The 21,590-nt window shown below is 50.4% G+C and overlaps 1 protein-coding gene across 2 annotated transcripts in view; it reads right to left on the reverse strand.

Annotated features, from left to right (window-relative positions):
• Positions 1-14,688, reverse strand: part of GAS2L1 (growth arrest specific 2 like 1) — a 62,102-nt gene extending 47,414 nt beyond the window's left edge. Inside the window, exons 1-2 of one of the 2 annotated variants that reach the window (XM_084820354.1) lie at positions 14,178-14,688; positions 7,325-7,999 (exon numbers count right to left, since the gene is read on the reverse strand). In XM_084820354.1, coding sequence (XP_084676480.1) covers positions 7,325-7,975 — 651 coding nt within the window. In that variant the 5' untranslated portion in view covers positions 7,976-7,999; positions 14,178-14,688. The remainder of the gene's footprint in view (positions 1-7,324; positions 8,000-14,177) is intronic. The other variant, XM_084820353.1, reaches the window with a different exon arrangement.
• Between the last annotated feature and the right edge of the window lie 6,902 nt (positions 14,689-21,590).

Genomic DNA, 21,590 nt, shown 5'->3' on the forward strand with positions numbered 1-21,590 from the left:
GCTGGATGATGCTGATGATGGTTACTATTACTGTTATTATTATAATTATTTATTACATTTCTATACCGCCCCATAGCTGAAGCTCTCTGGGCGGTTTACAGACGTTACTGGCAAAGACAGCTTGTTGGGCTGCAAGCATTCGTATACATGTGCGAACTTGTCCATTTGCGGATCTGCGACCCGACAAAGAATCCACGGAGGGGGCGGCTTGCCTGCCCTCGGATCCGCTTTGCACAGGGGGCGTGTCACGCCTTGCGGCAGGCAGACTTTGCTGCAAGTTTCCACTTGAGAAGCCCTAGACGCCAGCCGGCCACAACTAAGAATAAAGCCAGCCGTTCATCCCAAGGCGCTCATTTCGGATGGCCAGGAGGGGAGTGGGAGGGGAAGCGGGAGGACAGAGAGCAAGCGAGAGTGAAAGGCTTCCACTGACTCATACGCTGCCGTGAAATTATAGCCTCGGCAATAACCCATCAGGCCTGTTCTGAGACTTGGGCACAGGAAGAAAGGCCAGGACAGGACCACAAGCCGGGCCGGCCCAAAACACCCTGTGCCTCAACTGGCTGCACACACAATCCCAAGATGCTTTGCAGTGGTGCAGAGGATGATGGGTGGAGCTTTTCCAGGGCACACGCTGCTTCTCTGATGTCCCTAAATGGCTGCTGCCCCAAGCCCTTGGATCCAGGGAGGCGTGACGGTTAGAGTCTTGGACTGGGGAGACCCGGGTTCGAGTCCCCACTCTGCCAGGAAGCTCACTGGGTGACGTTGGGCCAGTCACTGATTTGCAGCCTGGTCAACCTCACAGTGGGCTAATCTGGTGGCAGTCCAAGCAGGTCGGGATTAGTCGCCATTTTAATTGCCAACAATGCCCCGGGGCAACACTAAGTCAGGGGCATCGCGGGAAATGTGAAAGGCAGCTGGAGCCGGCCGCCCAGCACTACTGAGCACGACAGGCAGGAAGTTCTGCTTAAAGAGAGACCCAGCTCAGGCACCGGCGGTGCAGAGGCCCTAGCAACCAGGGTGCTGGAGCCAGCCTTGCAGGGGTGCAGAACCTCTTTTGGACCAAGGGCCAAATTCCATTTTGGAGAAGCTGTCACAGGGTACGTTCCAGTGGTGGGCGAGGCCAAAGGCAAACAAGGTGGGCCAAAATACTAAAAAGTCCAGCACATTAAAGCACTTTTTACCAGTAACTAAGCCTTAGAAGAAGCATTTCAACCAAATGGACCCATGTACTGTGGCAGAGTCGTCACAAAAGAAAGGGCTCCCGGAAAGCAGACAGTCGGAAACGTCCTCCTCAACACCCAAACGAAGTCCCTGTCCCACATATTGGCCTCGACTGATTAAACCAGACTTCCCCAACCTGGCACCCTCCAGACATCATCCCCTGCCAGCATGCCCATTGGGCGCCAGGTTGGGGAAAGCACACCATGCCATCCAGACCAAGGAAAGAGCAGAACCTCACAAGGGTCCACAGACAAAATTTCCTGACGCTCTTGCTCAAATGCTCTGATGTGAGACGTTTCGCTTGGTCAAAGAGCATTGCGCTGACAGAACATCCTGTGTACTCCGAGCACATCCTCCCTCAAGACACGTAATAATATTTATCCACGTCAGGAATAACCTGGGGGCAGAATGAATGCCACTATTCTTCTCAGGTGCATGCCAATCCCAAAACCAACTGTTTGCTGGGCGTTTTTCTGCTTACTTGTTTTGAGAGATGGTTTATTAAAGGCCCACACGTCAATATTGGGGTGGGGTGGGGTGGGGGAAAAGCAGCCTAACCTTTAAGTCACATAACAGTTTTGTGCCTCAAAGCTGCATCGTCCCTAAACATCCAAGGCCGACCAAATAGGCTAAAGCCACTAAACCTGCAAACAAAAATAAAGACGTTGCTAATAAAGCATCCAAAAATTGTACAAGCCCCTTTGTGCTTTTTCTGCCAGCTCCATAGCTCAGCGCAAAAGGCAGTGAGCATGCTGGAGAGCTCAGGAGAAAGTGGGGGCCTTGCCTCCCTCCCATAGGTACCTGCCCAGATCCTTAGGTCATCTTCGGAGACCCCCTTCCGAGTGCCCCTGCCAAACGAAGGTAGGCAGGTGGCTACAAGACAGAGAGCCTTCTCAGTGGTGGCGCCTCACTAATGAAATGCCCTCTCCAAGGAGGCTCCCTAACACACACAGGGTTATCTTTTCGGCACCAGAAAAATAAATTTCTCTTCTCCCAGGCATTTTAGATGATGATGATGAGGTTGAGGCCTTTTAAATCCTTATTGCAGGGGTGCCAAACCCCTTTCAGTCTGAGGCCCAAATTCTACTTCAGAGAAGCTCTTGGGGGCCACATTCCTGTGGCAGTGGGCCAAACAACCAGCTTCAAATTCTTACTGCCAACAACTATGCCTTTGGAGAGGAGGCATTTCAACCTTTTATAATGGGGGAAAACTACACAAAAGCCTAGAAGCCACTTAGCAATTGGCAGTCGGGAGGGAGAGGGGGCGTGGCCATTTGGGGAACCCCAGGGGGCCAGATTTCACCCCAGAGCCGGAGATTCAACACCCCTGCTTTATTGTATCATTTATTCTTGTTCTTCTTAACCTGTTTTTTTTTACCTGTTTTATTATGAGAGCTGCCCTGAGGACCTTTTCATATGCCGTATTCATTCTTGCTGGGAATGATGGGACTTGCAGTCCAACACACCTGGAGGGCACCAGGTTGGAGAAGGCTGATCTAAGGCAACAAGAGGCACATGGCAGCATGCAGGATGCATGGAATTCTCACTTTAAAGGTTGTTGGAGCCCAATGGCGGGTCTGAAGCTCCAGTGTCAGTGAGGCAGTGAATCCACTCCGGGTTTCAGTCTGAACCAGTCAGAACTGGTTTGGAAGCACCTTGGATAGCTCCCTTAGAGTTCTGGCTGGTTCAGACTGAAACCCGTAGCGGAGTCACCGTCCCACTGACTTCGGAGCCACCAGCCTCCACTGCTCTGCTCTAAGATGCTGCTGAATTTCATTTATTATTTCAGAGAATCATGGAGTTGGAAGGGACCTCAATGATCATCTAGTCCAGCCCCAGTGCCAATGCAGGAAATCCACTGGGGGGCCATCCAACCTCTGCTCAAAAACCTCCAACGAAGGAGAATTCACCCACTCCAGAGGCTGCTGACTCTACAATGCAACAGCTTGCACAGTCGAGAAGTTCTTCCTCATATTGCATTGAAATCCCCTTTCTCATCATTTGAACCCACTGATTCATGTCCTACCCCCTGGAGCAACAGTGAACTAATTTGCTTCATCTTTTATGTGAAAGCCCTTCAATATTTGAAGTTGGCTATCATGTTGTCTCTTAATTGCTTCTTCTCCAGACTAAGCTTACCCAAACTCCTTCAACCTCTCCTCATAGGACTCACGGAGAGCCAGTGTGGTGTAGTGGCTAGAGTGTTGGAGTGGGACTCAGGAGATCTGGGTTCAAGTCCCCACTCGGCCACGAATCTCACGGGGTGCCTTTGGGGCAGTCACTGACTCTCAGTCTACGCTACCTCACAGGGTTGTTGTTGTGAGGATAAAATGGAGAGGAGGAGAATTATGCAAGGCACTTTGGCTCCTTGCAAGAGGGGAAAAGGCAGGATATAAATGTAATAATCATTTCTGGAAAAGGACTTGGTCACCCATGCCTCTCATCATCTTTGTCGTCCTCCGCTGCAAACGTTCCGGTTTATCAACTTGATTCATTATATTTATGCCAATCCTCCAAAGAACTAAGGGCAGCACCCACGGTTCTCTCTGATTTGATGCTCGCAACAACCCTGTGACGTAGGTTAGGCTGAGAGACAATGACTGGCCCAAGGTCGCCCAGCGAGCTTCACGGCTGAGCGAGGGGTTGAAGTCCTAGCCTGGCCCTGGAACCAGGACACCGCAGTGACGCACCCGCAGTGCCAGCTGCCTGGGTACGACATCTTTGCAGGAAACCCTGGAGATGTGATAAAGGAAGCTGAAGACAAGTCATGGGATGGAGGCCAAAAATACATGAGTAAATAGTGTGTGATTAGGGAAAAGACGCATACAGCAGAATGGCACTTTGCCTATTGCCAAATATTTAATCAAGCGACCTGAAACAATAGGAGGAAGAAGAGTTTCCCATGTCCACTAAAGCAGGGGAGGGGAACCTCTTTCAACTGGAGGGCCCAAGTCCACTTCAGAGATGCTCTCGGGGGCCGCATTCCTGTGGTGGGCGGTGTCAAGGGCTCCTTGGAGGCCTCTCTCAGTCTAAACCAGTAGCCAAGTCCAGACACAGACCAAGGGATTCTTTTCAAAGCTTTATTCTTCTTTTACAACTTAACAACTATACCGTTTGCAACTAGATCTGAGCAGCACAGTACCTATGCCCTAAGTTGGAACAGTTGGTCCCCGTTTGAAAGGGAATTACTGGCAGACCCCTGAACTTAAGGACTAGGGAGAGTCCCTCCCCTTTTCCCTGGGATCCTCTGGGCGCAGCCGTTGTTTGCGCGCCAACCGGGCACTACGCCTCCTTTCCGCGCCCTCCATCTGGCGCCGCTCTCTGCGCCGGCGTCGCACGTCCACCAAGTCTGCTTCCCGCGCTCTGTCACTCCCAGGACTGCTATCTAAGCTAGGAATGCTGGTGGGAGGAATCTCCGTCAGCTGTGGGCCCTGGGAAAGAGAAGCGCGCTCCCCTCCCAGGAGCGACTGCTCTTCCTCAGAATCAGAACTACTCTAGGATTCTATGGGCTCAGTGTCCACCCTGATAGGCGGGACCAAAGGCAAAGGGGGTGGAACAAATACCAGCATATCACAGCTTAGAGCTCTTACTGCCTGTCACTAAGCCTCAGGAGAGGTATCTCAACCTTTTAGAATGGGGAGTGGAGGTGGAGGGGGGAACCTCACAAAGGGAAGGGGCTGGACTGGGGCCAGATTTGTCCCCTGGTCTTGAAGTTCCCCACAACTGCACTAGGAGCAGTAGGGCTAATTTACGTAAGAGCCAGAGGGTGGGATGTCAGCTGGACAGTCTGTTTGATGCATTCCATCCCAGTGGCTTCAGACACTCATGACGGGCACAAACAGGCCATGCACTGGCATTTCCTGCTCCTGCATTTCCTGCTCCGGCATTTCCCGCCTGGGCCCACATGATGAACATTGGAAGCCCTCTCAGCTGTCAGTTCAGTGGACAGTGTCTTGCAGTCCCTCACAGGCAAACTGAGAACATCAACAGGACTGCATATATTGAGATTCTGCAGGAGCTCAGAGAAGATGCGGGATGCACCTCCAGCCCTAGATGAATTCAGCCTTGGAATTTAGCTTAATGAAAAATCTCCACTTTCAGTCTTTCTTTTTAAAGCAGGCTTCTAGCCCTCATGGCTGCAAAGGTATGCTTGAAAGCGTGTGGGCAACACTCAAAAAAAGTCAAAGGAGCCAGAAGCGTTGTTGTGTAAGATTTGCAGTGATCAGTGTTGAATACGATTTGCAGGGCTTCCGTGTTCTGTACAGCAGCAATTTGCCTTCCCCATGAATAAATTATACATAATAGAAGAGGTCATGCAAATTGACTTGAATTTGCATAATGTATCCAGGTCACAGAATTCTGTTTTCCTCGGCACAGAATTCAGAGTGAAGCCTATCCTGTAAAACACACAGACCTGAAAACCAGTGTAGCGCAGTGGTTTGAGTATTCGACTAGGAGCGGGGAGACCCAGGTTCAAATCCCTACTAGGCTATGAAACTCACTGGATAACCTTGGGCTGGTCACTCTCAGCCTGGCCTACTTCACAGGGTTGGTGTGAGGATAAAATGTAAACTTTGTATACCACATGGAACTACTTGGAGGAAGGGCAGGATACAAAACGGAATAAATAAAGGCATTCTTGCCTCAGGGAAGGACTTGGGCTGGGTACCCTTGCTGCTATGTTTCCTAAACTTCTGACACCTGAGGCACACTGTTGCTCCAAGTTAAAGTTGAGAGGCAGTGTTGTGTAGTGGGTAGAGTGCCAGACTGGACTCAGGAGATAGTGATTCTAGTCCCCACTCGGCCATGGAAGCTCACCGGGTGACTTTGGGCCAGTCACTGACTCTCAGCCTAACCTACCTCACAGGGCTGCTGGGAGGTTAAAATGGAAAGGAGGAAGGGGAACATGTCAGCTGTCTTAGATTCCTTGCAAGGGGGGAAAAGGCTGGATATGAATGTAAGAATGAATGAATGAATGAATGAATGAATGAAAAAGCGAATAAATAACCTTTTAAAGAAAAAAAAGTGAATAATGAAATGCCCAGAGAGCTTCGGCTACTGAGCCATAATGCAATTAAATAAATAAATAAAGCATGTTTAATTCTCCAAAAGATTTACCGTCAGAGTGCGTTAAGGTGAAAATACCCATCTTCAGAGCTGTATCTGCATGAGTAACATGCTCTGACCTGGCATGCTTTCCATGAGGAGCCATGCTCAGAACTGCAACAGCACACCTCTTCCTAGTCTGGATGATTCCACCACATCTCTGCACGGGGAAGCGACTGCATGGTCCAACCACGCCCAATCCAGAGACCGTTTGAATTGGCTAGTGCAACAAAGCGGCGAAGAGATCAAGGGATGAACCAAGAAGGCTCTGGTTTGACTTTCCCACCTACATCCTTAAGTAAGCCACTCTCACAGGGCTTTTCTTCATGAGGCGGTTAATCCGCTGCATCTACTTTCGGTTTCATCACATAATTGAGATCAAGCATGAAACAAGGAGCATTTCCTTTCCTCCTTTTCCACTACAAAACCTCTAGGTGGCACTGTGGAACAGTGGAATAGTGCATATACGCAAGAAGAAATCGCACTCTCTTTCGCAAATCAGAAATAATACTCCATTTTCCCTGCTCTAAAAAAACTCTCGGAAAGTGCTGCTTACAAACAGAAGGGAAACTGGAGGGTCACGACATCATCTAAAGAACCTGTAAACAACCGTGAGTAGGGAATGATGAGCGCACAACAAATGCCTCGTGGAGAAAAGCTCTCATTCAGATGAATTCAGTCCCTCGTTCTGCAATAGAGTCAGGATTACAGGGTCAGGATTACAAGAAGGTAATGTATGAGAAGGGATCTGAAGACTGTAAAGCACCATACAGATTCTAGGAACAAGGCTCCAAGAGAGCAGTGCCTGGAAGAATGTGCAAAAATATCCTAAAGGCTGCATTTTTCCCAGGGGCATCCCCTCTAAAAAAAAGTCATATGTTAAATATGCTGACCTGATTGCTAGCCAGCTCTCCGTAACCAGGACCAGGAGAGGAATTCTGCTCATCAAGGAGATGCAAGACATAACAGGGGGACCCGCTGGATGCAAGAGACTCACCAGCTCATCCAAGTTCTTGAGGTCGCACAAAGTTATCCTCTGTGATCGGCTCGGGTAAACAGGAGACTCCAATCCAAGCTCCTCGCTAGCCTGCTCCGTCTCCAACTCTCCACAGGCTATCTGGTCTCTCATCTCTTCCTCTATCTCCTCCTCCATCTGAATAAGCATGGGCGCCAGCATCCCAAACTTAGAGCCCTTCCTGGCTACCTCCAAGAGGCAAAGGACAAAGTTCTTCTCATTCTTCTTCAGCACCAGGTCGTTGGTTTCGAACATCAGGACATCTTGGATGCCCAGCTCCTGACGGCACCACTGGATGAAGTTGGAGATGTTGTCCCGGGCAATGAACGAGCCGGGAACCACATTTTTGGCCTGGAAGACCACCTCTTTCTGTGGAATCCTCATGCGAGCGGTGGCCTCTGGGTGCAACTGCTGGAACTCCAGCGCAATGCGGTTGACGTTGTTTGCATGCTGGCAGAGGTCATAACCGGTTTCCAGGACATCCATGAAATTCTCCACCTGGACGTCGAGATCATAGAGGGTGTTGAGCCATTCGGCCAGGTCCTCCTTCATGGCGTAGAGGTACTCCTCGCTGGAGCGGAATGGACGGATGCTCTTGGAAGCCGCCGACTGGATGTTACTCTGGTCGGCCATCTTGCATGTCCTCGCAGCGGGTCACTGTTGGGGGAGGAGATGGGGAGATACCGCGTATCAGAAAAACAACAGAGGGAAACACAAATCGATCCTTGATAGCATGGCCAGAGACTAAAATAACCCCACTTGAACAAGCGTGCCAGTTGTTGACATATTGTATTCAATATTTTGACGACGAAGTACTAGTCTGAGTATCATGGCTTTATTTTCTCAAAGGAAAGGCAAGATTTAGACATATTACAAATTTCGCAATGTCAGGATGTTAAAAAAAAAGTCCCAAAGCAGAGGTGGGCAACTTGTGGCCCTCCAGATGCTGCTGGACTGCAACTCCCATCAGCCCCAGACAGCATAGCCACAAGCTGCCCACCCCGTTTGGGGATTTTTTAAAAATACCCTAACATTGCAAGATTTGTAGAATATCTCAGTCTTGCCTTTCCTTTAAGAAAATAACGACATGATACTCAGGTTAGTACCTCCTTCTCAAAACATTGAATGCCAATTGCCCTTTGAATAAAACAAAACAAAAAACCTACATTCTTTAAGGAAAACAATGTTGTATCCTCATCCAGGAATTCACTGCCCTAAGATTGTTTCAATGGTTTTTTATAAAAAGAATTTAGACCAGCCTTCCCAACCTGTTGCCTTCCAGATGTGTTGGACTACAAGTTCCATCATTGCCAGCCGGGAACAACTCTCTGTAATTTCTCTCCTTCTTGTCACCAGGCAAGGACACTAGAATACAGAACTGGGGCTCTGCACCCAAATCTTGCAGCCCAGAGTGCTTCTGGTCAGAGTGTTGCCATTCCATTCTATTCCACCTCCCAAGTTTTCTATTTCCACCCCTCCAATCAGTCATCATTCTGTGCCCACTGTGCATGCTCACTGCGTCCACTGAGCATGGGATGTTTGGGGGGAGGGTTCCCTCTCTTTCAGGGTCTGGAGAGAGGGTAGGCACACTTATGCCCAATCCCAGATACTTTCTAATCTTTGTTTTCTCCACTGATGTCTATGGGCAGCTCTCTCTTTAATCCCTGGTAACATTTTACAATAGCTTCTCAATGCGAAACAAGCACTTACCTATCCAGACAATGACTTAGTTCATACTACCCTTTTTTAGATCTATGTGTCTCTTCCTCTATCCTCCTTTTCCAGCCATTCTGTTCCACATCCCACCCACTTGTCATTTTCCCACTCAGTCAGCCAACATTCTGTGCCGTTGAATCCTTGTGTGACTTGTGGCACGGGGTTCCCCACTAGTTTTTTCCCTACAGATTTTTGAGGTTTCTGCAAACCTCGGAGCTACTGAGTCTGCCAATATCTCTCTCTTGAGCATAGGTGATGCAGTTTTGGTGGCAGGTCCACAAGCACAGGAAGACTCAAATCAGAACTAGAGGGAATTATTGCCAATGAAGATTTGCTGTTTTTTTAAATACAGACACACTGGGCACTTTGCATTATCTGAAGAACCATCTTCTCCTATATATGCCTTGGTACTTTAAGGTTGTCCAAGGGCACCAGCTGAGCATGCTACCTCAAGGTGCCCATCTAAACTCCACTAACAAGGTTCAGGAGTTCTCTGCAGTGGCACCATCCTGCTCTCAAACTCCGTCTCAGGAAGATCCCATGGCCACTTTGCTCCCATTGTTTAGGAAATTGCGAAAGTCCAAGGCAAAGGGCATTTCTCCATAGTCAGGCATCAAGTTTCATTGATTTATTAATCTCTGCTCCTACATTTATCGGTTTTGATTGTTTAATTATTTCCTTGTTTATTTAAACTTTAAAGTTTAAATACGTTAAAAAGAGCATTCTGCCAAATGTTTTAATTATTTAATTTATTATTATAATAAAAAATATTATTATTATTCATAATCCACATCAAGCTATTTTACTGAGAAGCAATATGGAAATTTTAAATACATTTTGCAGGGCGGGTGTGGATTTTAATTGGTTTCCAGAGATTGAAGCTTGTTTCACTTCCCTTTTGGTTTTTCTCTCCTCCTCCTAAAGAAAATATGTCACCAATCTACAACAGATGCAGAAAAAAAACCCATCACAGCTGGTTGCTCCAGGATCACCACAGCTGAAACTCACTTTCTACCACTGGCTGATTTACACTTCCGGTGAGCAAAGCCAGAGGTTAGAGTTCAATGTGTCAACACTCCTAGCAAAATTGGGGCGCCCAGGTTCACTTGCTTTTCCATGTGGGGTGAGCAGTGAACCATAAACAAAAGGGGACTTGTTATCCCCTAGAGCAAGGGGGAGGGGGGACCAGTGACCCTCCAGATGCTGTTGAACTACAACTCCCATCATTCCTGGCCATTGGCCATGCCAGCTGTGACTGATGGGAGTTGGCATCCATCATCATCTGGAAGGCCACAGTTAGAATAAACATTTGCTGGGCAAACCAAGCAAACAGCATCAGAGCAGGTTGCCTTATCCTGAGCAAGACGGGTGCTCTATCAAGCTCAGGAATGTCTCTAGGCTTTCAGACAGGAGAACTTCCCAGGCCCACCTGGAGATGCTGGGGATCGAGCCTGGGGTCTTCTGATGTCAACCAAGTGCTCCGCCACTGAGCTACAGCTACCTGCCCTTATTTCCCACCCCTTCTTTTTGCCTGGGAGGGGCGCACCAGTGTGTATGTTGTGGGGGGACATGGCCAAGGATGGCAGCGAGAGAGACAGCCTTCTTGGTGGTGGCCCCCATTGTGGAATGCTCTTCCCACTGCGGTCCGCCTGGTGTCAACACTGTCATATTTTTGGCACCAGGTGGTGGAGGCTGGTGGCTCCAATGACAGTGGGGCCATGAATCCACTCCAGGTTTCAGTCAGAACGCTAGAGGAGCTAACCAAGGTGCAAGACATGCCTTCTTTTTGCCTGGGAGGGGCCCACCAGTGCAAAGCACCTTGGACAGCTCCTTTAGAGTTCTGACTGGCTCTGACTGAAACCCAGAGCGGATTCGCCACCCCACTAACACCATCCTCTACTGGCACCAAGTTAAGACTTTCCTCTACTCCTGGGCAATTCACGGCATATGATGGGGCCTTTAAAAATCTGCTGTTTTATCAGGTCCCAGTATTTACTGTTATCTCTTTCTAGTTGTTTTACAGCGTTTAAAATGTTTTTGTACGTTAAAGGTTTTTATATTAGGTTTGCATTATGTTGCATTTTGGGTTGTCATTTTTGTAAACTGCCCAGAGAGCTCTGGCTCTTGGCAATGTAGAAATGAAAGGAAAGGAAGGAGGAAAAGCCAGCTCAAATCCTGGGAATATTTCCAGCCCTCGATCATCAGTCACTTTTTAAAAGAGGCCAGATAAGATCTTAAGCCATCGGCCAATGGACTACGGGCATCTTGGTCCAAGCTGGAGGACTTCTTCGCGGGGCAGCAGCTCGGTCTGGACAAACAGGGGCAGATCGAGTTTCCACGGAGGCTCAGGGGAATTTTTCAGCAGGGGAACAGCCGCCAGACAACTCAGCCCAGGCCCTGCCGTGCTCTCTCTTCTTTTCAGGTGCCTAAACAAATTTCTTCTGGCTCCAGTCCCTGGGCCCAGAGGATGACTCATCGGTGCATTCAGGAGATGGCAGTTGCTGAGCTGCATTTCCCATTCAGAGCCTGTGAACTTTAGGGGGGGAAGGGGAGGCCGGGTAACCCCTTTGTGCCCGCCTCCTCTCTCTCATTGTTCACACCGGCCCCATGCTTGGAAAAGCCACAGCCCGGAATTTGGATCGCACATGGCCTGGCTTTCATTTGAGACACACCTCAGGGCTTTAGCCTCTGTATTGAACACCGGCTCAGGACTCAGCCCTGGGATATGGCATCGCAAAAGCGAGGGTATGTCTGAGCACAGGCAGAGTGCCCTTCAATTAACCACAGCTAGCTCCCAGACATCTGGGGTCAAGGGCACAGCTAGTGGGCAGGCTCAGGTTTAGCTTTTCTGAGTTCCACCCTGAACATTTTGCTTAATCCTCTGGTTAGAGACTCCCTGTGGCTAGAGACCTTCTTTATCGCTCCCCATGGGATATCTAGCCCCTAACCCAAACCTCTAATCAATGGTTTCCTCCACTAGTTGTACTTGGAATCAGACCTACTCCAAAAGGCTGTAACGGGAGGTTGCAATGGGCATCCAGACCCACTCCCCATGCAGTGGTTAGTATGCCAGATTCGGCACAGACACACGGGCTCAAATCACATCACAGCCTCGCTCACATCAGCCTCTCTCAGCCTAACCTACGTTGCTGCGAGGTTAAAATGGGGGAACCTCTTGAGCTCCTTGGAAGAAGGATAAACATAAATGAAACTGAGGACATCAGGCAGTCTTTCCCCAGCCTGGGGAAGATGGAAGTTGTAGTCCTACACATCTGGAGAGCACCTGGCTAGGGAAGGCAGTCTTAATGAAAGGCCTGCTGGATCAGACCACAGTCCGTCTGGCCCTGTCTCCTGTTTCCAACAGTGGCCAGCCAGATGGCCCTGGGAAGCAGTCCTTCCCTGCAGTTTCACCCAGAATCTGGCATGACGAGATAGACTTCTAATTCTAATTAATTATCCTGGCTTAGAGCTACCAATAGATCCACCCTCCAGTAATCTGTCCCAATTCCTTCCTCAAGCCACCCAGTTACTGGCCGCCCCACATCCTGCACCAGCTGTGTGTTAAAATCATTGCCTATCCATGAGCAAAGGTAATCTGCAAAGTCCAATGAATTACAAAATCACAAGCTGCAAAAGGTACTTTACAAAGCCCTACAGGGGATCCTGGCTCTGGAGATCCTGGCAATGATCTTATTGCAACCTATGAATGTGCAGGGATGTTTAGGGCCTGGATAAGACAGGAGAGGGCAAACCCACTGCTTTAAACCTGGGATGGCCCCAATCAAGCAAGGCGGCAGAGGTCTGATTTTCAGAGGAAAAGGGGGTGTGGGGGGGAGATGAACCCCCCCCCCCACTTACCTCCCACAATCACTTTTCTCCTGGCTGAGCTCCTTTCTGGGGAAGTAAGTCCTGGAGCTCAGTCGAAGAGAAAAGCACCTGGACAGACTCTGGGGAGGTAAACCTGGCGGGGAGGGGGGGAGGTTCGCACGTTCCACCAGCGTACCCGTTTGCTCTAGAAGCCGGATCCTGGTTCGACCTCCGCTCTACACAAAGGGGGAAGGCCCTGGTTGAAAGAAACAGCTCTCCAGCCACCATCACCACTGGTCTGGCTTCCCCCCAGGAGGGTGGGTGCACTCTCCCTGCAGCCAACGGAGAGGCACAATGACTCAGGATTAAGTTTTCAAACCTGTCATTCGAGCAGGAAAGATAATCCTACTCCGGAGGAAGCCCAGGCCAGAACTCAACAGCCCCTGATGAGGAATCAGATACACCTCTGGAAGGGGGGGGAAGGAAGCCAAAAACAAAAACAGTCGCTTACAGCTGATTCACACCCACAGTTTTATGATTCATTCCTCAAGCGGTGGCCGACCCGGGTGAATGAGCCACTACAGAGAAAGCCTGAACAAACACTCCCTTCTACCCAGGCACCCTGTCTTTCGGGGTTCACACATGCATGTTTAGCCCTTGATATCTAGGTGCTGTGGCTCTTGCAAGTTCTGTGGTTTGTTAGGGTCTGCTCGGTTTTATGGTTTTTGGCATATGCCGCTCTGATCTCCTTAGGGAGGAAGAGCAGGGCATAGACGGGCCTGAAATAAATATGTGACCGGCAAGGGCTTCAGCCAGTGAGTGGGATCCTCACAGCCACGGCGCCACGCCAGCCCGCCCCAACCTGGTGTCTCCAGATGTGCTGAACTGCAACGCCAAGACATCTCCAAAATGGCTACGCTGGCTGGGATGATGGGAATCGCAATCCAACACATCTGGAGGGCTCCAGGTTGGGGAACGTTGCACTACACAGAGAGAGAGAGAGAGAGAGAGGGAGAGCGAGCGCTTTTCAGAGGAGTCGGTCCGCACACGGGGCAGCTCCATCACCCCAGGGCTGCATACTGGGCAACTGACCGTTGAACGTGCGAACTGCGTCTGTCGAAAACACACAACGCTCACGGGGAGGTGAGGGGATATGACAATGTGGCCTGCGATGCCTCTGTTCATACACGCAAGTCATCGCTCCGGCCAGGCCCGGACATAACAGCCCGCGACCGTCAAAGGCTCGCCCGCGAACTCAGTTCACGCGTCCAGCAGTCGCCGAGCTTCCCCGCCCTCCCTGTCACAGACTCACCTGGCTCGCCGTGACGGGGTCTGGGCTCCCTTCTCCCCAGATCAGGGCGGGACGGCGCTGCGAGCCCCGGGGAGGAAGAGCCCAGCGTCCGCCATCCCACCTCCCGCCCCACGGCGACCCAGGCCCTCCGCTGGGCGGGAAGGGGGCGCGCCGCTCACCCGCCCGGCCCTCCGCGCGCCGGCCGCGCTTCACGCCTCTGCCGTCCTCCTTTCCCCCGTGCGCTGCTCTCTCCGGGAACGCTGCGCGTCCGCGTCGCTTGGGGGCCCACGAGTCCGCTGGATCCGGATTCTGGACGGGGATCCGAGGGCCGGGGGGGGAGCGGCCGGGCGAATCGGAGCGAGCGGGCGGTCGAGGCTTGGCGGGCCGGCCGGCCGGCTGATGGTGGGGCGCCGCACCGCGCCCAGGGCCCCGGCGCCTCTCCGGCCGGCCTCCGCCTGGAGCGACGCGGCGCCGCGCAGCGCCCGCGGCCAGCCCGGAGACTCCGCCCGCCGCCGCAGCCGAGCCTCCCAGCGCTTGGCGGGACCGCGGCGGCCCGACGAGAGGAGGAAGGGGTGGAGCCGCCGCCCGCCCGGGGCGCAGGGAGGCGAGGCGCCTCGGCGCCGCCGCTACGGCGCGCGGGCTGCGCCCGGCCAGGGGCCGCCGCCGCCGCCGCCGCCGGGGCCGAGCGCCCCCATCGCCGGCCGCCGCCGCCGCGCGGAGCCGGGCCGCCTCCCCGCTGCCGGCGGCGGCGCCTGCTCTCGCCCGGGCCAGGGGCGGGAGCCGCCCTCCTGCCCCTCGGGCCGCGGCTGCCGCCGTTCCCCGGGGAGGGAGCGCGAGCGAGAGGCGCGGGCCGAAGCTGGCCGGAGGCGGGCAAGGCTGCGCGGTGGGGCAAGGCTGCGCGGCGCTCTGCACGCGCTCAGGGGCGCTCTTTGCGTCTTGGCGAGCGAGCGCCTGCCTCGCTCCGGGGGGAAGCCCTGGCTCGCCTTGAGGAGAGCTCCTCTCAGTCGCTGGGAGGGAGGGAAGCATAAAGGTCATTTCCCCCCCCCCCCCGACTCTACAAGGAGATGTGGCGAGACTTCTGCAGCAATGCAGCGTCTCTGACCTTAAGAGGTCGCCCTAGACCCAGCCGTGTGGGGGGCTGGCCTGGCTCAGCAGGTAGCTAGGGGAAATCACTCTGTGCAGGCTCAGGGGCCCACGTTGTTACTTGCAGGGATGAAATGTTGGTTCAGACGACGCCTCTGTAGGCCTCTAAGTTGCCCTGGAAAAGTAAGTATCATTTTCCCAGAGTGTGTTTTAAATACTAAAATCACAATGGAAGGAGAGGGGCTGAGGGGAAGGCACTCTGCACATGCCCAAAGATGACATCATCGTCATTATTAGTATTATTAAAAGTGGGACCTGCAGTAAAATGTTGCACTGTAGAGTGCACCTGGTCACTTTTGCACTCAGCCAGCCATGCCCTCTTTTGCGGATACTCCATTACATTCCACCTCCCACCTGTTTTTTGGCCATCGCTCCCCAAATCGAACAGCATTCTATGCCCCCAGAGCACTCAGTCCTCCCTGAGCTGTTGGGCAGGAAGGATTTCCCCCTCTCGCTAGGGTTTTTCCCCTAAAGACTTTTTTGTACTTCTGCAAATCTTGGGGTTCAAGGCTGCTGCATAGGATTGCAGCTATGAAGCCTTGTAAGGTGGAAGGAACCCTGAAATTTGCTCGGGAAAAATGAAGATGACATCCCCAGCCAGCATTTGCATTCTGGAATAAGAGGTGCTGGGGCTCACACCTGCCAGAAATGTGGGTGCACTGCCCCATAGAAGCACTTCCTCCTCTTTTCCAAAAGAGCCTGTGTGGTAAGGTAGGTATTGTGTTGGACTTAGACCTAGAGAGATGTTGGTTCAAATCGCAGCTCAGCCACAGAAGCTATCAGGTGACTGGCCCAAGGTCACAATCGCCATCCTAACCTGCCTCACAGGGTTGTTGGGAACATGAAGGAGAAACATGTTGTTAGAGGATTCAGGGCATGATGCAATGCATTAAGACATCATGGGGTGCCAATTGTCATCAGCGATTAAAGTTCAGGATTCAGTCTACCCTTATTTACTGTTAAAGGCTATTTAACTGGTATGAGTTTATGTTTATAGGTCGCCTTTGTTAAGAGCACAACCCTTTGCATGTTTAGACAGGCAAAAGCCCTACAACACCCAGCATCCCTGGGAGCCAGCCATGCTGGCTGGGGCATACTGGGATTGTAGGACTTTTTTCTGTCTAAACATGCATAGGATCGCACCCTAATAAAAAGAGAATGGCCTTCTCTCTCTCCCATCAGCCAGGACAGCTAGACTGGTGGGGATGAGGGAGAGGGCCTTTTCTGTGGTGGCCCCCACTCTGTGGAACTCCCTCCCTAAGGAACTCCGTCATGCCCCCTCTTTAATGAGCTTCCGCCGTGCATTAAAAATGTGGTTGTTCAGGCAGGCATTTGGGGTGGGTTAGGGTATTTTAGAAAATGTTTTTATTGTAGAATTTTATTGTTTTAAACTGTTTTATTGTACGCTGTACATCGCCCAGAGTGGCTGGGTGACCAGCCAGATGGGCGATTAATAAATATCATAAATCATAATAAAATAATATTTGTATTTATGAGTGGATCTAATGTGGAAGTTAACTGACACATTGCTTTGGACTGATGGAATGAAAGAATAACCTGAACCCAGAACTTAAATAAAATTTGGAAAACTAGGGAATAAAAAGGAAGACACGGTGGGGTGCTGCAAAGGACTGAGGATCGCGTGTCTCGGTTCACACAGCGAGCTTTGGGCGGACAGCAACATGTCTTGAAGATCGGGCCCCGTTTGGTCCTCGGGGCATCCCAGCGCAGCACCCTGACACTGGAAATCGCCCTCGGAGACGGGGCCTGGAGCGGCGGTGCGGCCTGTGGGGCACTGGGCTGGCTGGCGTTTCTGTTCCTCTTTGCCCCTGGGAGCAGGGGGGCGGGGGAAGTTTGTGCTTCCCAATTGCTATGGAAACCCCCTGGTTTTCTCTTGCCCTCCGAGAAACACACCAATAGAGGAAAAAACAACAAGAGCAACGAGGGAGTGAGGGAAGAGAAACAGACATCCTTTTTTATTTTTTTGCATGGGATTTGGAAGTGGCCCAGAAAGGCTTAGAGAAGCACCGCACTTGGGTGTTTGAGGGGACAGCGTTCCTTTATTTCTCCACTGCTCTCTTTGAGGGCTGCCCTGCCTTCTCCCAAGAAGAGGCTGCAGCCCTTCAGCCTGGGAGCACCTGCCTTTCATGCAGGAAGCCCCTCGAAAACGGAGCTCGGCAAGACAAAAGTCGGGAAAACACCTCAGGCCCTGGCTGGAAATATGCGGCCCCTCTGAGTTCAGCTCTCATTCTGTAGAACAGTCTTCCCCAGCCTGGTGTTGGATCACAACGCCCATCACTGGAGATGATGGGTGTTGTAGTCTGGCGCATCTGGCGGTCACCAGGGTGGGAAGGCTTCCATAAAAACTGGGTGACCAATACAGGGGTAGCACTAAAGTGTGGGGAAGGTCTCCCCCTACAGAAGCGTGACAGTTCATTTCTTGATTTTGATTCAGATCTTGCTGTCCTGCCTTTCCATCTCAAAGCAACCCCACCCCACAACACAGCTAACAAATCTTAAATGGCAGTCCCAAACACCTGATAGTTATCGGGATTGGGGGGGAATGTAACTCGTTCCTTGCTGTATCGCCCTCTCCCAGCCTCTAGCCTTGCTCTTTCTCTACCCCTTTGCCTTCCTGTTTCCCCCTCCCAGCTTCTAGCTTTGTTCTTTCTCTCCCCACCACTTTACCTTGCTGTATCTCCCCCTCCCAGCCTCTAGCCTTGCTCTTTCTCTCCCCTCTACCCCTTGGCCTTCCTGTTTCCCCCTCCCTTCCAGCCTCTAGCTTTGTTCTTTCTCTCCCCATCTCTTTACCTTGCTGTATCTTGCCTTCCCAGCCTGTAGCCTTGCTCTTTCTCTCCCCTGTACCACTTTGCCTTGCTATTTCCCACTTGTTCCCAGCCTGTAGCCTCACTATTTCTCCCCCCACACCTCTTTAGCTCACTTTTGACTACCCAGGCCCCCACGGCAGCCATTATGTGACTAGCCATAATCCTCCATGGGAGCCATTTTGTGGTGGTGCCCACAGCAGTTTCTCAAATTCCCAAATGTGCCCATGGGTCCAAAAAGGTTGGAGAACCCTGGTATAGAGCAACATTTGCACCAACAGCAAAGAAAATTGGAGCAAACTGTTGGCATGTTGGAGGAACCTGAGGCCTACGTTCCATACTGTACAGTATACATATTCGTCTTTACTTTTATTCCTCAGCTATATGTATTTCTTGAAGTGATATTCCTTTTGCCATGGCCTTTCACTTTACAATAAATGTATGCTGATGATTCTCATCCATGGTAAAATAAATACTAAATAATTTAAGGAGCCTTAACATCTTTCACATCACATAGCCCTTTAATAATTCAGTACAACCTGTCATGCAAGATGCAAAGAAAGGTAAACCAATACCTTTCAGCAACTCCACATCTGTTGATGGAAAAGTGGGCAAGTTTTCAAGTTAACACCAGACTCTTCACCTTTCAGGGAGGAAAGTTACATTCTCAGCTGTCATAGCAATGCTGTTGACTAATGCCACCTTTCCCAAACTTTATGCTGGGGCAAGAAATTTTTTTATTTTAGTTTAGTTATAATATTTATGTACCGCTCTACATTTATACAGATTCCAGAACAGTGAACAATAAAAGATACAAAGATAAAAGAATAAAACTCCATGTTTTTAAAACATTACATTAATTTCATTTATTTAAAACATTTCTTGGCTGCCTTTCAGGCCAAGACCTGTTGTAAACCTCCATCCAAAGTAGTTTGTTCCTAACCCACAGTCCCTCCATCTTGTCTGGAATAAGTTTCAGCTTGTTCACCCTCAACCATCCCAAAACAGCCTCCGGACACTGGTTCAAGAGTTCCACCGCCTTCCTGGGATGTGCAGATGGAAACGAGAGGTAGAGCTGAGTATCGTCCGCATACTGATGACATTTAAAAATAGAATTCCAATAAAAACTGTGTCTGTTCAGCCAAGGAAGGAAGGCTTCATGAAATAAAGACGATTTCAGGAGGCACCAGAATTCTGGGGGGGAGGAACTGAGGGTAGATACTTTTTACTATAAGGGCGCAATCCTATGCATGTTTAGACAGAAAAAGTCCTACGACTCCCAGCATTCCCCAGCCAGCCATGCTGGCTGGGGAATGCTGGGAGTTGTAGGACTTTTATTCTGATTGCACCCTAAGACAACTATTTTTCAGGGGTTAAGCGGACCTTCTGTTTTAATTCAGAAAAAAAATACCCTTTGCTATCAATCCTTTGGGAAATAATCAGCTAATGCCTTTTTAGATCAGGAGCGGGCAAACGTCAAGCTTCCGAGATCTACTTTCTTTCAAGATCCCTCTGGTCCGCCCACAAGAGCCAGGTGCAAACTATTCGCCCCAGCAAGTGTTGTATTTTATAGTATTAATTGTTGTGAACTGCCCCAAAAGCCTTGGCTGTTGGGCAGTATATAAATGCAGTAAATAAATAATTGGACATACACAGAGAATGAAGTAATAGGGTGCCTCTGAGCATGTGCTTGGCTCAGGAATTTGTCATTGGTACCAGAACCAAGCTCACAAGTCCTTTCTCGCAGGAATCTACTCCTGTTTTTCCCCCCAAGCCTTCCTGATTTGAGCAGCCTAATTTAGGAGGAGAAAAGGGCTGTGTAGTTGTTGCTATTGTTAGACAAGTGGGGTCAGAAACTCTTGCTTATCTACTGCGAATCACCCAGAGATGTACCAGCACATCCTGGTCTGCCTTCTGCCCTTCCCTGCCCTAGATAACTTATCTGTCTGTAAGGAGGAAGCAACACAGCCCACTGCTCTATGCATTTTTTGTCCTACCCATTGATCGGAACTATGCTTTGGTTAGTGAAGTAAGGTTTGCTGATTCACAAGCAGTGACCCATAGCAAAAATGGCGCAACATATCCCCAGCCCCTAAGGGGAGAGGCTCCTGTTCAGGACTCCGGATAGCCTGACGCAGGAGTACAGCAGCAGCAGCTTCTTATTCTTCTTCTTCCTCCTCCTCCTCCTCCTCCTCCTCTCCCACCCTCCTGAAACCTCCCCCTGCTGTGTTATACAACGCCAAAGGGCTCAGGCTTTGCCCTGCTGTCAGTCCCAAATCAGGGCACTTTGGGCTTCTCTACATGAGGCTTTTATTGTGCGCTCGTGATTAGTCACAGAAGTTTGCGGGTCCTTCACACGATGTCATCAACCTTCAGGGCCTCTCCCATGCTTTATGACCTTTTTTCCAGCTTTTTTTTTAAGATTGGGGAAAGTGAGGCATTTTCTCTAGAAGCATGATGAAACACTTTAATGGCTGCATGCACTTCTGCAATTGTGCTGTACCACAGCACCATCTAGTAGCTGTATAGTGAAACACACAGAACTTGCAGAGAAAGAAAACCTCTGAAAAACAAACCATGTAAAGGAGCCAATCTTAATCCCACAAAGAATCTGGAAGCAGAAGCACCTCCCTGATCTTAGTCCCTTTTCCAGGATACTATAATCTGTTAGGGGCTGACAAGCCAGTTCTGTCTCCCCTGCCATTCTCTCCTGCCACATTTTTTTTTAAAGACACCCGTAATATTCCATGACTTAACTGTCTTCAACCTCTTATGGATCATGACTTTCGCCAATTTTTTCTGTTTTTTAAAAAAATTGTTTAATTTGCAAACTAATATACTTCTGCATAGCTAGGTAGTCCCCCAAGTATGGAGAAATGACTTGGGGGGGGGGGGAGTGGCCCTGTTTCACTTCCAAAATGATAGTCACTGGACCACTCAAGTTTAGTATTAGAAGGAATGATGTCGATAAGAGAGAGCAAGAGCAAATAATCTTGTTGATGCCCGTGCCCAAATAAAAGGCAGACCCCTTCATCCATTCCTCAATGCCCTTTCACAATCTAGGCCACTCCCTACTGCACAGTCCAGAAGCATTGTGACTTTGAACCTAACAGTGCAACACTGCACGTCACTTTCTTGGTTCGCTTTCCCTTTGCAGTCACTCACCCAGGGCATTTTATGGCAGATGTGCTTCTGGCTACTCCTGCTGTTTGGGCAACCATGCATACGCACACCAGAGAGTCGGGCAGTCAGGATCAGACACCCCAAAGTGCCAGATCAGACATGGGTTCTCTGTCATTCTAATTAAGTCTGGCTGGCTGTCTCAGAAGCTTAGCCATGAGCTCACCAACATGAGGGTGAGTTGAGGGGAAAAAATGGTTTGCCGGGATTGCGGGCAAGGACACAGGAAGCTGGAAGCCTGAGTCAAGCCACTGGTCTATCGGGCTTAGTATGATCTCTTCCTACT

This window comes from Heloderma suspectum, chromosome 13, assembly GCF_057233095.1.
Source record: "Heloderma suspectum isolate Gila_16-S chromosome 13, 16-S_ref, whole genome shotgun sequence".
Classification (NCBI taxonomy): Eukaryota; Metazoa; Chordata; class Lepidosauria; order Squamata; family Helodermatidae; genus Heloderma; species Heloderma suspectum.